The sequence below is a fragment of the Cutaneotrichosporon oleaginosum genome (genome assembly GCF_008065305.1).
Source record: "Cutaneotrichosporon oleaginosum strain ATCC 20508 chromosome Unknown ATCC20508_contig03, whole genome shotgun sequence".
In the NCBI taxonomy this organism is placed as follows: Eukaryota; Fungi; Basidiomycota; class Tremellomycetes; order Trichosporonales; family Trichosporonaceae; genus Cutaneotrichosporon; species Cutaneotrichosporon oleaginosum.
In genome coordinates, this window is record NW_027072172.1 from 2,810,315 (window position 1) to 2,826,726 (window position 16,412).

The 16,412-nt window shown below is 59.4% G+C and overlaps 6 protein-coding genes across 6 annotated transcripts; 3 read left to right on the forward strand and 3 right to left on the reverse strand.

Moving 5' to 3' along the window:
* Positions 1–214: 214 nt before the first annotated feature.
* On the reverse strand, positions 215–3,169 carry COLE_04315 (uncharacterized protein; the record flags this gene model as incomplete). Its single annotated transcript, XM_065626339.1, has 3 exons — positions 215–1,672; positions 1,721–2,755; positions 2,792–3,169. 3 exons carry the CDS (start codon positions 3,167–3,169, stop codon positions 215–217), a joined length of 2,871 nt encoding a protein of 956 aa, XP_065482420.1.
* Positions 3,170–4,963: 1,794 nt separating this feature from the next.
* On the reverse strand, positions 4,964–6,571 carry COLE_04316 (uncharacterized protein; the record flags this gene model as incomplete). The annotated part of the gene is made up of 4 exons (XM_018424499.2): positions 4,964–5,512; positions 5,548–6,146; positions 6,344–6,482; positions 6,542–6,571. The coding sequence occupies 4 exons, from the start codon at positions 6,569–6,571 to the stop codon at positions 4,964–4,966; spliced, it is 1,317 nt and encodes a 438-aa protein (XP_018275392.2).
* A 1,852-nt stretch (positions 6,572–8,423) lies between these two features.
* On the forward strand, positions 8,424–9,440 carry COLE_04317 (uncharacterized protein; the record flags this gene model as incomplete). Its single annotated transcript, XM_018419395.2, has 2 exons — positions 8,424–8,736; positions 9,025–9,440. The coding sequence occupies 2 exons, from the start codon at positions 8,424–8,426 to the stop codon at positions 9,438–9,440; spliced, it is 729 nt and encodes a 242-aa protein (XP_018275393.1).
* Positions 9,441–11,342: 1,902 nt separating this feature from the next.
* COLE_04318 (uncharacterized protein) lies at positions 11,343–13,168 on the forward strand (the record flags this gene model as incomplete). Its single annotated transcript, XM_018420561.1, has 3 exons — positions 11,343–11,511; positions 11,716–13,052; positions 13,097–13,168. The coding sequence occupies 3 exons, from the start codon at positions 11,343–11,345 to the stop codon at positions 13,166–13,168; spliced, it is 1,578 nt and encodes a 525-aa protein (XP_018275394.1).
* A 718-nt stretch (positions 13,169–13,886) lies between these two features.
* On the reverse strand, positions 13,887–14,141 carry COLE_04319 (uncharacterized protein; the record flags this gene model as incomplete). The annotated part of the gene is made up of 1 exon (XM_018419399.2): positions 13,887–14,141. The coding sequence occupies one exon, from the start codon at positions 14,139–14,141 to the stop codon at positions 13,887–13,889; it is 255 nt and encodes an 84-aa protein (XP_018275395.1).
* Positions 14,142–14,313: 172 nt separating this feature from the next.
* COLE_04320 (uncharacterized protein) lies at positions 14,314–16,185 on the forward strand (the record flags this gene model as incomplete). Its single annotated transcript, XM_018424500.2, has 5 exons — positions 14,314–14,501; positions 14,534–14,904; positions 14,954–15,536; positions 15,570–15,742; positions 15,776–16,185. The coding sequence occupies 5 exons, from the start codon at positions 14,314–14,316 to the stop codon at positions 16,183–16,185; spliced, it is 1,725 nt and encodes a 574-aa protein (XP_018275396.1).
* Positions 16,186–16,412: the final 227 nt, after the last annotated feature.

Sequence of the window (16,412 nt, forward strand, 5' to 3'; positions counted from 1 at the left end):
GCAAACCCTGTCGGGATCCTCACGCGATACGATGCGATCCGGCGATGCGGCGGAACCGCTGGCACCATGTGATAGCTGAAGCATGAGGCCAAGTCTTAACACCGGCAGGCGTCTTGGCAGTACATGAACAGAAGCCGAAAGCCTCGGATCCATGGACACCGACGCGGCTACATCTTACATGTTCATCACATATTTCACGGCATGAACACATCCACTACTTGTCCTTGGGCGTGAGCGCGAATGCAAACTTGGTCTTGTGGGCGTTGAGCAGGAATTGCTTCTGAGGAGGCGGCCCGCACGCCGCCGTGCCGAGACCGTTAAGTGCATGGTCAATATTGACCCAAACGTTGTGGCCAGGGACAAGGTCAATGGTATGCTTGGCAGCAGCAAGCTCGACGCTTGTCCAACGCTTGACACCAAGATTGAATGGCTCGCCGGCGATAGTAAGCCCACCCTCTGGGCCTGAAAGCGTGGCCCGACGTACGCCGGCGCGGTTTCCATTCTCCTGCGGATAGACGTAAGGCGTCTGCCAGTCGTCGATGCTGCTCTCGAACGCGCCTAGGCGCTGCGCCTTGTGCGAGTCCGGGTACGCCTCGCCGGGCCCCATGCCGAACCACCCCACATGCTCCAGCGTCTTCGGCAGGCCGAGGAGGAAGCCAAGGCGCGGAAGCGGCGCAGGGAATTCGCCCTCGGGCGTCACATTCACGATCACGTGCAGTGACTTGCCATCCGATGTGTACGTGTAATCAGTGCGGAGAGCGCGGCCCGTGTCCCATGCTGCGACGCGTGTGCTCACTACCACCGACGTCTCGGTAACCTCAATGCTATCGGTGCGGTGCTTCATGCGGTCGAACCCAGCCGCGCGCCACTGCTTCTCGAAGCACACATCATTGTCCGTCGGGGCACGCCACACATCAAGCTTGGCCCATGTCACCCGCTGTGACCCAAGCTGAGTGAGCTGTCCATCCTGCAGACGGATGTGCGCAGGACCAAGCACGATCGTCCCGTCATGCACCTCGGGCGCCACAGTTTCCTCTACCGGTGCGGCCGGCGGCACAGTGTCAACTGAAATCTGGCCCCAGGCGATCTCGTGACCGGCTTCGGCCCAAGAGGTCTCCTCCTTGAGCCTCGCCGAAATCGTGAACACCGTCTCGCCGTCCGCCTGTTTGTTTGGCAGCGACACAGTGCCCGTTTCGCCAGCCTTAATGGGCGGAACGTCAAGAGTCCCCTCCTCCACGAGATTGCCATCGTTCTCGAGGCGCCAAGCAAACTCAAGCGCCGATGTGTCGGCAAAGTCGTGGCGGTTCAAGATTGACAGCTCACCGTCTTTGCCGGTAATAGCAACTGGGGCGATGACCTTTTTGTACTCGATCAAGCTCGGCGATGGCTTGCGGTTCGGGAACAGCAGGCCGTCGCACACAAAGTTGCCGTCGTGGATCTCCTCGCCAAAGTCGCCACCGTACGCATAGTACTCCCTCCCATCTTCCGTGCGCTGCAGGATGCCATGGTCGATCCACTCCCAAATGAACCCGCCCTGCGTACGCGGGTACTTGTGGAACACATCCTGGTACTCGCTGAGACCGCCGCCGTTGCCCATTGCGTGTCCGTACTCGCACTGGATGAAGGGCATAGCGCGACGCTTGGCGTCAAGCTCCTTATCGTTCAGCTGCTCCTTGGAGAACAACATGTGGCCCATCCACTCGATCTCGTCCTCAGCCGTTTCTTCCACCTTGCCGATCTTCTCGCACAGTTCCTGGGTAGCGTACATTCGCGAGTAGATGTCGACATACTGCCCGATCAGGTCGCGCTCGTAGTGGATCGGTCGGGAGTCGCGTTTGCGAATAGCCTCGGCCATGCGGCCGATGTTTGGGCCAAAGCCCGCCTCGTTCCCAAGCGACCAAATGATGACCGAAGGGTGGTTCTTGTCACGCTCAAACATGCGCTCGGTGCGATTCACCAATGTTTCGGTCCACATGTCCTCGACTGCCGGGCTGCCCTTCCACTTGACGTTCTCGAAGCCATGCGTCTCATAGTCGCCCTCGTCAATCACCCACAAGCCGTACTCATCACACAAGCTCAAAAACGCTGGATGAGGAGGATAGTGCGAGCAGCGCACGGCGTTGAGGTTGTGTTTCTTCATCAGAACAATGTCCTGCCGCATCGTCTCGAGGTCAAGCGTGCGCCCCTTCTCGGGGTGGAACTCGTGGCGATTGGCACCGCGGAACAGGATGCGGCGGCCATTGACCTTGAGCTGCGCGTCCTCGATCTTGACGCTCCGGAACCCAATCTTGAAGGGAATGATCTCGCCGTCGGCCCCAGTGTCCAGCTCAGCCTCATACAGGCGCGGAATCTCGGCCGACCACGGCTCGACCTCGGGGATGTGCAACGGCTCACCGGTGGGTATCTGGATTTGGAGCTCGGGCACGCGCACCGTTCCGCTGGGTGTACACTCGACCATAAGCTTGCCTGAGCCGTTTGAGTGGTCATAGTCAGCGTGCACGAAATAGTCCTGCACGGCCTTGGACGGACGGTGGATGAGGGTGACGTCGCGGAAGATGCCGGGCAGCCACCACTGATCCTGGTCCTCGACGTACGTCGCCGCACTCCACTGGTGCACTTGGACCGCGAGTGTGTTATGCGCTTGCACTGGGGCGTCGAACTCGGTAGGGAGGCGCGAGCCGGAGGTCGTGCCCAGCTCGATGTCGTTCAGCCAGACCTTGGCCCAGGATTCTATGCCGTCGAAGCGGAGGATGGTCTATTGTCAGCTCAGGTGAGACATCCTTCTGCTCACCTTTCCGGCGCTTGGCCAGTCTGAGGGGAGGTCGAACTGTAAACGGTACAGCCCCGTGGGATTCTCAGTGGGCACGAAGGGTGGGTCGATAGGGAATGGATACCGGATGTTCTGGTACGCCGGCCAACCATACTTGCCATCCTGGAGCACCCATGTACTCGGGACGGAGATAGTATCCCAATCACCATCTGCGAACTCCGACTTCTCGAACTCAAATGTCGCGGCACTCCGCGCGGCAGTATGCTCGAAAGCAAACTTCCATTCGCCATTTAAGCTCTTGTGTGCCGCATTGGATGGCGCATACGCACGGGGGGCAAGCGCGCCGCGCCACGGCTTCGGGTCCTCGTGCTCGCCTGGGTGGATTGTGATCTTGGTCATCTCGGTGGGGGGTGCCGTGGGGCTGTGCGGGGCTGGCTCTTATCAAGCTTGAAATCGAGGGACAGCGTTGATGGTAGTCGTGATCCGTGTAACGATGTACAATGCCGGGTAGCGCGTTGCAGCGCATGTTGGCGCTCAGGTGGTGCTGAATGCAAATGATGATGACGTTGAACGGGAATTTAGTGGGCCGAACGGGAATGACTTGAACTACTTCAGGACAGCTTCAGTGGCCACATTTGCTCCGACTTATTAGCATGCGACAATCTCGGCGACATCGCCGTCGTGTGTAGGCGACCATTGGCATTGCAGATCTCATTGCGGGGTGCGGAACGACAAAGGGTGTGAGTGGACGAAGCGGCAAACACGCCGAATGCTCGGAGTTCGCCGATATCTGAGCACATCATATCGCAGGGAGTCTCTGAAACCACGTGCCACTCACTTCATTCGCATCTCGAGTGACGCCCGAGCTCCAGAGACGAGATGCACCATATCTGTCACTAACAACAACCGGTGTTAGCTTGAAAAACAATCTCACGCACATTTCCAGAACGAATGCCATGAGCAGCTTCACCTTCTACTCCTCGTCGCGAGGCATCCCAAGGTGAACATCCCAGTTTTGGTTCCGCTATTCCTAGGGACGACCATGATTTATTTGGCCCACGTGCCCTAGCTCAAGTACATAGAACTGCTATTAGGCCTATTAGGGCTATGGATCCTAATATTGTACCTTTTAGTGATACGGTTTAAACCGTTCAACTTCAGCCATCACAGTTGCCCAGACCGTGTGTTCGGGCAACCCTTAAGAAACAGTGGGATAACAAGGATAACAGAATCGACATGGGTACTACAAGTCCTATAATGGTCGACAGTAGGCGCATTGCAGGTGGCCTACATGGGCCTGGCTCGGTCGGTGACTTCATTCAGACGACAACGCTATCTCCAGAGTGAGGTGGCAGCCACTCACCCTTCGTCTATGTCTCTCTCTCGGCGTAGCCGCTGCAGCAGTGGTGCAGTCAATCACGGCATTAACTGCACTAGCCATCAATGTCCAACAAAACATACCCCCATCGAGCACTCCTGTGTTGTCACACTTGTCGTTCTCTCACCTGGAAAAGTAGACATAGTTATTTGCACACATATCACAGCGGGCCAACTTCAGGTCACCACAGTGGTTGACCCAGGTTGTGTGCCTCACCGATTGGAGTTGCGGGGGAGGCGGAGGGCACCCGCGAGAGCCCCTCAGATAATAACGTAAAGGAACTGATCGCCCACTTGCGAGCCTCGGCTCTCCCATCGATCACAAGTGGGCAGCAGGGCGTTCCTCTAAGCGCCACAGTATGCAAGCTGCAGATCGTGCTCTGACGATTCCCGCCGCATACCCTTTTGCTGCAACTCACGTTGCACATCAGCGGCGCTCTCGATCCCGGTAGGTGGCTGAGTGGAGCAACCTGCTTTACGTGATATCATCCGGATGAGGTGATCTCGTGACATGCTCTGGGAGCGGACAACGCGCGAGACCTCTCTTGACTCGGGTCGGTCTGGCCCTTGTTTGGTTCCGCGAGAAGGATCGTGAACCGTCAGGCACAAACCCCTTCTGCAAGGAGAGTGCAACTCGATCACACGCCAGCCCCCACTTTCAGTTGACGTGCGTGGACTGGCTTCAAAAGCAGTGCACAACCACAATGCATTATGTACAACGCCACTCGCATGGAGTGGAGTGACCTATTGACGGACCATAGGGTATTTTACCGTCTGCTGGGACGGAGGTGGACTCTACTAATGCTATCCAACGCTCTACTCGGGTACCTCGACCGTGTTCGAGTTGTCGGCGCAGCCCCAAGGCTTCGAGCGGTTGGGGTCGTTGATGATGGCAACGATGGCGCCGTAGGTACCGGCAACGGTGAGGAAGATAGCAAGGACAAAGAGGAAGCCGTTCCACGCGAGCATGATGGTGCTGCGGCGGCCGTTAATGTTGAGCTTCCAGTTGTCGTGGTACCACATCCACGCGTAGGGGGCCACACACACCGAGGGGCCGATCATAGCGCCGACGAGCGAGATGAGGTTGCCGAAAATAGGAATGGCCGAGCCAATCACGTAGGCGACGATGGTGGAGCCAACGACGCACGAGTACCAGGTGATCCAGTGGACCTTGGTGCTCGAGGAAAGGTGCGGGGTGCCGGCGAGGATGCGGACGAAGAAGTACTTCGCAGCAAGGTGGAGGTAGATGCAGACGGTGGCGAGCAGCGCGGGGATAGCGATGCCGTAGGCAACCTTCTTCATGGTGGGACCAGCGGAGCCGAGGGCGGGGTTGGCGACGTACTTGCCACAGAAGTAGTAAACAACCTGAGGTCAGCGCGGAAGATGGAGATTTCACTCACAATGCCGATGACAGCGTAGACGATGTAGAGGAGGCCCATCGAGATGCACATGGTGCGCTTGTACGAGCGGGGGTCACGCATCTCCGAGATGATGCCGAAGTAGGTAGGAGTGGCAGCGAAGGCAAAGACAATCGAGTTGATGGAGCTCATCGCGACCGAGAATGTTGGGCTGTTGGTGATCTTGAGGTCCTTGGGCCAGGGGCCGGTGGGGAACTCCTTGGCGGCGAGGTAAGGGCGCTCCTGGACACCGACAGCGATAGTGAGAGTGAGAATGGCGGCCATGATGGAAACGAGGCCAATCCAACCGAGCCACGAGATCTTGCCAAGAGTGCGGATCTGGGCCAGAAGGAAGCCACAGAAAGCGGCGACAGCGATGAAGATGGCCGTGCACGCGCTGTGCTTGGTAGCAGTGGAAGAAACGGCGTTGAGGGCAGTGCCGATGGCAAGAATACCCGAGGCCGAGACGAAAATCATGAACAGAACGAAGGCGAGACCGAAGTACTCGCGGCCAAAGCGGCCGCCGACAACGTAGCCGGCGTCGGCGATGGCGTACACCTCAGGGTGGTTCATCTTGAAGTCACCGATGATGCACGCGCAGTCTGGGCGTCAGCAATTGCTCAGCATGGACGATCTGGTCAGGGGCACATGACGACGGTGGTAGCAGGTGATCACGGATTTCTTTCTCAGCCACTGACCAGTGCCTCGCCACATAGCCCGCCTCCGTCAAGGAGACGGTATGTCACAAGACCTGCCTTGGCAAGAAGTTCACTCCGGCAGACCGGCGGCTGGTACTCACACATGATGATGAGGTTGATGACGAGGAGCAAGATGACACCGGGCACCATGCCGACCTCCATGAAGACGAAAGGGATGGAAAGAACACCAAGACCAATGTTGGCCTTGGTCATGAGAGCGAAAGCACCGAGCGGACCAACCTGAGGGTCAGCGGTGGTCCCGAAAGACAGCTGTGGGGGCCAGCCAGCTAATAACTTACAGCACGGTAGTTGGGGCCTCCCTCGCCCATGTCACCGAAAACGGCGTCCTGGACGTGTTGGGACTGGCCGGCAGGAGCGATCTCGACGGCATAGTTGTTGTCCTTGCCGGCACGGGGACCACCGTTGAGCGAGTCGCGCTTCTCGCCCTGCTCGATTGCGAACTTCTCGCTGTCGTAGTGGGACATGTTGAGTGAGTGTGTTGCGTGGGGAAAAAGATGGGGCCAACACAGCGCTGATCAGGCCTTTTTCAATCAGTGTGGACGGGAGGCGGGGTCGGGCGTCAGCTTGAAGGCGCTCCAGGGGGCCGACGGTTCCCCCTCACCCGGCAGGCGACGTCCAGTCACAAGCCGCGACCTGTCCATACCAGAGAAGGCGGCACCGGAGGCATCCAAGCATGCTGCAGGCAGTATTCCAGAGAGGACGCCGGCACGGTGGTGAAGATCCGGGCAGGAGAGCAGGAGTGGACGGTAGCCGCCGGCGGAGGCTCAGATTGTGCGGGCGCCCTGGCCCCCATACAGGCATTCGAGGGCGCTAAGCGAGCGAGTGCGGGGTAGCGGACAAACGGCATTTGATCCGGAGATGACGGGTAGAAGATGGCAGGCTCCAATACGTTCGTCCTCAACACCCCCACTTCCACTGGCGTCAGGGCGACTTGCGGGGCAAAGGCACGTGAGGTGAGAGGCGGACGTTTGTCAGGTATCTAGGGTCGCGTCCCTAAGCTGTTGCCGCAGCTGAATGCTCTGCGTGCGTCCTCTGAGTGGTGCTAAGCAAGCGATGCTCGCCTCGCCCATTTTGTGATCTCGGTGTGTTGCAGAAGCCAGCGCTCGATGCGGTTTAGCCACACTCCGGAGTCGGCTGCGGATCCAATCCATCACAGAAACACTGATCCTCACTGCCCGTGCACTCAGGCACCATTTCTCTTCGGATCGTCGGGTGTAGTTCTCTCATCCCAGGTGTCTCAGCTGTCGACTTTTGGAACCGACTTGCAAGAGGGGCATTCTCCTATCCCGTGTGAGCTTTGTAACTCGAAGCGCCCAGTGCAACCCCATTGTCTTGCTGGTGCATTCAGCAGATGATGGCCCGATTGGCTGCGGGTGGATTACCCCTCATAGTTGACACGGTGCGAAGGGCGACTACAAATTGCCCAGCCTGGATCCGAAAAAACGTGAGGAGGTAAAACGTCACCCCGCTACACCGTTGAATGGCCGGATCATGCTCTTCTCAGGGCTGAGGGCATGGCGGCCGCTCACGCATACCAAGGAGACCCAGGGCCTCTTTGATCGCGCGCCCACTTTGCGCATGCTCAAACAAGGAACTACGTCGTCCCGCTGACCGTGCACCGGCTGGTGGCTGACGTCCACTGCATCCAGTGCTGCTGTATATCCCCTGGCCGAGGCTTTGCAGCTTAAGCGAGCTCGGAACCTGCCATTTGCGCACTCGCGTCGTCTGATCGTGTCGCGGACGCGCGCGTCGCTAGGTTGCGCGGATGAGGCGGTTTTTGGAAGCGGATCTCTCCACCTTGCCTTACGACAAATCGGCACCCACCATGTGGGCGGGGGCGGAGGGCGTTTGCGTGTTTTCGCACTGATGAATGGTCGGATAACGGAACACGGTGTTTCGGCCGGAGAACATGCGACCGCTTGCCGATCAACCTGAGATCTTTGCTGCACAGTAGCCGCCCACACGCGCACAGATAGTTGTTCAGAACGCAACCGACAGGAACACGATACCCTCACTGAGGAATTTCGAATAGCTACGCGCTATCAGCGGCCTCAGGTCAGAGCTGCGTCGCCAACCTAGGCGTGCCAAGTAAGCGCGAAGGCCCCGTTTCGACTAGCGAATACTGGATATGCCCCACTCGCTGCCATTTTGCACCTGGGGATGCCAACCCGGCCCCCGTGGAGGCCTATGGAGAAGTGTTGGCCCCAAGGCTCGCCGCAAGCCCACTTCATGCTGTGCTTGACGCCCATGGCACTACGAGCAGTTATTGTCATTGCGGGGCGCGGCTTGTCCATCTCATTCCACGGCATCATTGGATCAGCTCGGCTGGGCGCCCCCGAGGCGGGGAGTCGCAGCTGTCCACCCCGCATGTGGCACCCACACACGGCGAATCATATGCAGATCAGTTACACGCCCTCGCATACCGCTGCAAAGATGCACATGCTCCGGGCGGAGCCCATAGCGCAGTTGTCTGGTGAGTTTTCGTGTCGTATTAAAACCCGTCCTTTGCGCTCGCCTGGCCCTCGGCGAGTCGGAGATTCTAGGGGCGGAGTAGGCTATGCCGCCGGTAGGGCGCCGCGCAACAACGGGCGAAAGTACTTCGGGCCGCCCGTTTCGCCGCAGGTCGTCGGAGCTGGCCATTTGAGCCATGAGAGTTTAAATCAGAATATCAAGTGAGATGTTTAGCGCGAGTGCGAACTCCGGCGCGGAGCGTCCGGGTCGTCGTGCAGGCGAGTTCTGGTCGTGCCACTTAAGGCCCTAGTTATGTGCACTCGATTGATCCAGGGCCATGTCGACATGAGGGGAAGTCAACAGCAGGCATGGGTCAACTTCCGCCGACGGTGCTTCTCGACCCGCCAACCTGCGGGCTCTTCTTGTTGCGTGCCCGCTTCGAGGAGACGCACATTGTCGCTCCTCGCCGAATTCAGCGTTGCGAGGGTTGAGGTTGACCAGACGCACCAGAGCGGAGGGCCCGTGGCACTGAGAGCCGCGAGATTGGCCAACACTTTGGGTAGCTGTGAGCCTCCTTCTCGTCCCCATAGGGCGCTGAAGCTCCTAACCCGACTGCTGTTGCACAGTCAGCTCACTGGCAGTGATAGGGGCCGCAGGCAAGCCTCTGCAGTCCACAAAGGCGTCTACGTTCCCTGCCGTTCTATCGCGTCGAGGATCTGGGAGTAGGGCACCGTCCGCGGAATGACGAGTCAGATGTTGTGAGGATGTGTGTAACAGCGAGAACGGGAGAGGGTACCCCCATCACTTCTCACTCTGCGACTATTGGGAGCCGCATCATTGAGACCGGGGGAAGCGGAAGTGAGGCGGAAACAGTGCAGCCAGTCAAAAGATATTCTGAGCGCTTAACATCTTGCGGAAGATGATAGGCGCCACGCGAGTGCCGCGGGACTCAGGTTGTCCCACTGGGTTTTAAGCCTGCGGAAGCCAGGCAAGTTCTGTGTGCCTACCGACCGCGTCTCTGTTGTGAGCAGCATCACATGTCCATCGATCAGATACCCCGTGCCCCCACCCCATGCCTTCGCTGCCCTCCAATCCACTGATTGGTGCCCCGACCCCTCGACGCGTCCAGCGATATTTAATGTCGGCGCGTCTTCGGTGCACGCGTCCGTTCGTGCCGTGATATGACGGAGGGGCTTCGGCGGTCTCGGTGGACGTCCGGTGGTGCCAAGGCGGGTAAGCTCGGCCCGGCCACCGAAACGACCGACACCCCGTTCGTCCTTCTATGGTCAGTCTCACTCCGGGGGCAGACCGTGTCATCTTCGGCGCCGGGCCGACACTGACCGAAGTATCGACACATGCCACAAGCGAGCGCTTTGCACGATCGCGTGAGATCCCAAAACCAGCACGGTGGGGCGGCTGTGGCCGGCCTGAACAAATGACGTAGGGAGCGGGAGCACAAGTCACAGATGCGGACAGCTGCCCACTCTCTGTGTCATTGGCATGGTGCAGGCTGCGAGGTGCGGAGCTGCGGGGCGGGCACCCAGCTGTTGCCGTTGCTGCGCAGAACTACCGACACTCGGCTGCCCGTCTCCGCAATGATCGACAGGGCCATGGTACCACAAGCGGAGAGATTCCCAAAGTTTGCCTCGGTCAGTGACAGGGGTAGACGGCTGACAGCTCAACGTCATTACCAGAACGACCTGCACGACCGGAGGAAGCGTCTGACTCTCCTCGAAACGGGCCAGCAGGGATCTGCATTCCGTGCATTCTGGACCTCTCGCTTGGGGACGTCGCTTCTCGCCACGGGCCGGTGCAGGGTGTTGCTGGGCTCGGCACTGTGCCTGCCTTGGTATACCAACGCCGTCCATGCGTGGTGCGATGTGGTTTTTGCAGCATGATCGCAAGACCGGACTTGTCGGAACACATGACACTTGATGCTGGCCAATCAAAAGGCGCTGCCACAGATACAGTTAGAGCATGAGGTGAGCCCGCCCATCTTAGCGATCCTGGAAATGCCTAACGTGTCCTACTTCCTCTCCCGTACTTGCCAATGGGGCACCGTACCTGGAGTCACGTTGGGCACCTAGCCGCAACCCTAACGGCCATATGGTGCAGTGTGGGTGCTTCTCAGCTCATTTGCGGCAGCCAGTTTGTTCCTGACGGCTGAAGTCCACGGAGGACAGGCGAGGCTCTGTCTGTGCACGGTGACGCCCTGTTGCCGGCTTGTGGGGCCATGTATTCACGGTAGAGACAGGCGGGGTCGGGGAGGTCGGGGCCTCAACCTCGGCAAGGCGCCGAGATGGCTGCGGGACGATGGGCACGCAGGCGGCCCAGTGTGCGAGAAGGGCGAGTTTGGTTCGCAAGGCACACCCTTGCCCGCCGCTGGCCGCTGGCCGACACTAATGAATGGACGGCAGCAGGTGTTGGCCATCTATAAAGACTAAGAGTGGAGTGGTTGCCTCCCCATCACCCGGGTCTCGGCCGTTAGACAGCACTCAAGAACCTACTGCGAGCGCGAGCACCGACAAGGCAGTGAGCCGAAACGTAGCAACAATGTCCGCCGAGAAGTCGCACATGGACGGCGTCGAGCCCGTCCACACCTCCAACTTCGACCGTCGGCCGAGCAAGATGGACTTCAACCATCTCGAGAAGGTGCCCACCAATACCCCCGAGTGGAACGACCTCCGCGACGATGCCATGCGCGCCGAGGAGAACGAGAAGTCGATGGGCCTTGTCGAGGGTCTCCGCAACTACCCCAACGCTGTCTTCTGGTCGTTCGCCATTTCGCTCTGCATCAGTGAGTTGATCCTCCTGCCTTTTTTCGGGCACGGTTGATCGAGTGAGAGCCGTGTTCGCATACCGCGGGAGGCAGGCAGGTGTCAGGTTCGGCTTGTTCCACCACACATGCCCAAAACTGTCACGTCCCGACCCCTCCTCGCTTGTGTTCGCTTGCCTGCCATACCTGCCAAGCCAGCTGCAATGAACGACTGCTAACGGCCAGTCATGGAGGGCTACGATACCCAGGTTCTTGGCAATGTTATCGGTCTCTCGGAATTCCGCCAGAAGTTCGGCTTCGACACTGGCGTTGAGGGCGAGGGTCGTTATCAGCTCACGGCGGCATGGCAGACTGCTATCTCGCAGGCGCCAACCATCGGTTGCTTCATCGGTATTCTGATCTCGTCATGGGCCCAGGACAAGTGGGGCTACCGCCGCACTATTCAGATCGCCCTCGTCTTCCTCACTGGTACCATTTTCATCGTATTCTTCGCCGTCAATGTCGAGATGCTCTTCATCGGTGAGCTCCTCTGCGGTCTGCCGTGGGGTGCTTTCTCTTCTTCGGCTGTGTCGTACGCATCGGACGTTACCCCCATCCCCCTCCGTGGTTACCTCACCACCTACATCAACCTGTGTTGGGTCATAGGCCAAATGATCGGTGCCGGTATCCTCCGCAAAGTAACCACGCTCCCCGGCGCCAACGCCTACCGCATCCCCTTTGCCGTGCAGTGGGTGTGGCCCATTCCCCTGTTCATCCTCGTCACCCTTGCTCCCGAGTCCCCCTGGTTCCTTGTGCGTGCCGGTCGCCTCGCCGAGGCCAAGCGTGTTGTTGAGCGTCTCTCGCGCAAGGGCGAGAAGGTCGACTCCGACGCTACTGTCGCCATGATGGTCCGCACCAACCAGATGGAGATCGACAACGAGACCGGCTCCACCTACATTGACTGCTTCAAGGGTGTCGACCTCCGCCGTACCGAGATTGCCTGCGTTGTCTGGATCTGCCAGCAGCTTTGCGGCATGGTCTTCTGCGGCTCCCCCACCTACTTCTTCCTCCAGGCCGGTCTGGCCGAGGACAACGCCTTCAGCCTCAACCTCGGTATCACCGGCATTGCCTTCGTCGGCACAGTCGCTTCGTGGATTACTCTCACCATCATGGGCCGCCGTCCTCCCTTCCTCGCCGGCATGGCCTTCATGTGCATGCTCATGTGGATCATTGCTGGTCTGTCGTGGCCCGCCGACAAGGGCGGCGGTGGCGCTTGGGGCCAGGCTGCCCTCGTCATGATCTTCGTCTTCGTCTACGACTTCACCATCGGTCCCCTCACCTACTGCATTGTCGGTGAGGTCTCGTCCACCCGTCTCCGCTCCAAGACTGTCGGTCTTGCCCGTAACGCCTACAACGTTGTCGGTGTCTGCGCTGGTATCCTCAACACCTACATGGTCAACGCCACTGAGTGGAACCTCAAGGGCCGTGCGGCGTTTGTTTGGGGCGGCACCTCCCTCATCTGCACGATTTGGTGCTTCTTCCGCCTCCCCGAGATGAAGGGCCGCTCGTACCGCGAGCTCGACGTGAGTACAATGCATGCGGTTTCAAGGCACGCGCTGACGTACAGATTCTCTTCGAGCGTCGCATCCCTGCTCGCAAGTTCCGGAGCACAATCATCGACGAGCACGAGGAGTCGTAAATGGCTGTTCAGTTGGATGTCTTGGTGGGAGAGCTGGTGGAGGACGATGTTGAGTTGCCGAGTTGTTGGCAAGCTTAGTGTCAGTAGTATTAATCGCAACATGCACAGTAATCGCTCAACACTTTGTGATGGAGAAGCGAGGCATTCATGCACAGTAATCGCCAACACTTGGTGATGGAGAAGCGAGGCATTCATTGGGACCGAGGGACCGACCCATTGTTCAGTCGGTATCAAGTGCCAGCAATGTGGTCCACTGGCATGAGGACAGGCGAAAGTGGATGAGAAGGGCCTCCCGTCGATGGCTTGAGCGCTGAGAGCCTTTGAGAATTCAACTTGTCGGACTGCGGGTGGGGATGACAGTGAGAGACAACTGAGCTTTAAAGTAGGGTGTCAATGCGAGCTTGGTAGCAATGTATGTGAGGCAACCGAGGAGTCACCGAGCCCTCAGAAGGCGACCCATCGGTGTAAGAGGACATGACCGATCGGCCGCAGCCTGGGGAGCACTGTATTATCGGTGCAACGTCGGTCGGGATACGTCTGAATGACATCGCACTGACAACGGCAGGTGATCAGGTGAGACCAGGGCGTAATCATATGAAAGACCATGCGGGAGGACCCTTTGCCCAAGATTAGGTGAATATAGGAAGAGCTGTGTACGTCAAGCAATGCGCCCGTCCACAAACGGGGGACACCGATCAGCATTCATCAGTGCAGCCAGTCACCACAATTGCGAGCCGAGATGCGGGCGACGAGGAGAGCATGCGGCAACAGCACGTCCAACTTCACATCCCACCCGGAGTAAAACACTGCGCAGCGGGAGCTCAAAACAGCATGGCCTACGGCGGGGGGACAAAGGAGTAAGACGCAGCAGAGAGAGGCATAGACGAACAGTGAGTGCACGTGGGGGCTCTCCAACCGACCGTCGATCAAAACGTTGCTTCAGCGCTCCAGCTATCCGTGCGCCATCGGCCATCCCCGACACTTGCCGTCACGATCTTCAGGCGCCCTGTATGATGCATGAATAATCATCATCGTGTGCTCCCCACGCTGTTTTGGCTGATCTGCATCACAGTGTTCACCACTTCTTGTCGATGTAGTCGGCACCAGCAAGCTCTCCCTCTCATCGCAACCCATCACCCCACAGCATGGCGTCCGAACGCACACCCCTTCTCTCCTCGGCGGGGAGCAGCACGCTCGCCTCCCCGTCCGTGGACACCAGCAAGTTTGTGACCCCGCCCCTCCCCGCCGTACCTCGTAGCCCGCAGGCGGCTGTCCACTTCCGCAGCCGCCCGCTCAAAGAGACCATGACACGCACTCGCCTCGTTGTCATTCTGTGAGCCCGCCGCCTGCGGCGCTAACGCTCAGCGCCGGCATCTGGTCCTCCAACTTCGCCTTCGCGCTGCAGTCAACCGCGATCCCGACGCTCGCGCCCACCATCGCAAGCAGTTTCCAACACGCCGAGCTCGCCGCCTACCTCGGAAGCGTGTTCACGTTAGCCAATACGGCGGGCATTCCCGTGTATGGCGTGCTGATTGACGCACTGGGCCGGCGCTTCGCCATGCTGACGGCGTGCGCATTCTACGGCGTCGGGAGCGCCGCGTGCGCCGTAGCGCCCGGGATGTGGTGGCTCGTGGCCGCGCGCGGCCTCACGGGCCTCGGCGGGGGCGGACTGCTTACCGTTTCTGCTGTGATCTGTACCGACCTCGTCGCCCTACATGAGCGCGGGTTCTACCAAGGTGAGTGAGCGATCAAAATGGAGTCCGGCCCAGCTCCAGCTAATCTCAGGCCTCATGATGACCGTCTTCGGGGTTGGCGCTGCTCTCGGCGGGCCCACCGCCGGCCTCCTGGCTGATCGCTACGGCTGGCCTCTGGCCTTTTGGTCGCAGTTGCCCGTCGTCCTGTTCTGCGCTACGATCGTGTCCCTCTTCCTCCCCGAGCCGCCCATCCCGCCTACGCACTCGTCGTTGCTCCACGGCCTCCTCTCTCTGGACTGGGCCGGCGTCTCCCTCCTGTTGGCCAGCACTGCCTCCCTGATTCTCGGGCTGAGCTTCCACACATCTTACTTCCGCCCATGGTCTGACCCCTCCGTCTGCGGCCTCCTCGCCACCTCCGCTGTCTCTTTGGGCCTTTTCGTGTGGACAGAGAGGCGGGCGGCGCGCCCCATTGTCCCCATGAGCCTGTTTAAGACCACCCAGCTGCGCGCGATCTGGTCCTCGGCGGTACTGCTCATGGTCGGGTCACAGGCGCTTCTGTTTCACGTGCCCACCTACTTCGCAGTACTCATGGACATGCCAGCTTCCGAGGCTGGGTGGGTTCTCAGTGTGTGCTCCGGCATCGGGCTGAGCACCGGCACCCTTTTGGCTGGATAGTGAGTTGCCCCAGCGGAAAGGCCTGACGCCAGCCACATCCGCCGCGGCGGAAGATACACCGTGCTTGGTGTGGTATCGCTCTTCCCCTCCATGATCTCTGCCTGGGTTGCAGCCGCATGGCGCCCGGGATGGCCCAGTTGGGCATACTACGCCACTATCCTTCCGCTGAACACGGGCTACGCCGTCTTCCTCTGCGTCTCTCTCAGTGAGTCACACTACTGCCCGCAATTAATCGCAGTCGCCCTCATCTCGTCCGTCGACTCGCATGCCATGCCCAAGGCCACCGCGTTGCTGTACACGGTGCGCTCGCTCGGCGCGACCCTTGGCGTCAGCCTGGGCGGTAGTATCCAGGTCGGTGCTCTGGTACGCGCGCTGCGACACCGGTTCAGCGACGTGCCTGGCGGAGAAGGAATTATCGACGCTGTCGTGCACAGCAAGGCGGCGATCAAGCAATTGCCGAAGCGGTACGCTAGAATGGCCCTGGACGCATACGCTATCAGCCTGCGCACCGTGTGGATCGCCAGTGGCTGCGTCGCTGTCACGGCGGTGGTTTGTGCGTCTTTCATCCGGCAGAATGAGATTCACAAGGGAGACGAATCAAGAGACACCGGAGGAGAGGAGGCGGAGGGTGAGGAGGCATCGGCGTGAGACGATCTCAATAGAGCAGAGACTAGATGTGAAGACTGATAGAGACTATCAGGGCATCCTCCGTCCGCGCGTCGACGAGCGCGCTGGATGCAAGGGGCACCATACTCTTCACGCACAAGTTTAGACTCTATGAGATGGTAGGAGGGGCGTGGCCGGATCAGTGGCCTTCTGGTTACCGGCTGGACTCCGAACATCCGATACCGGTCTGCGATGCCTTGGAATGCCGA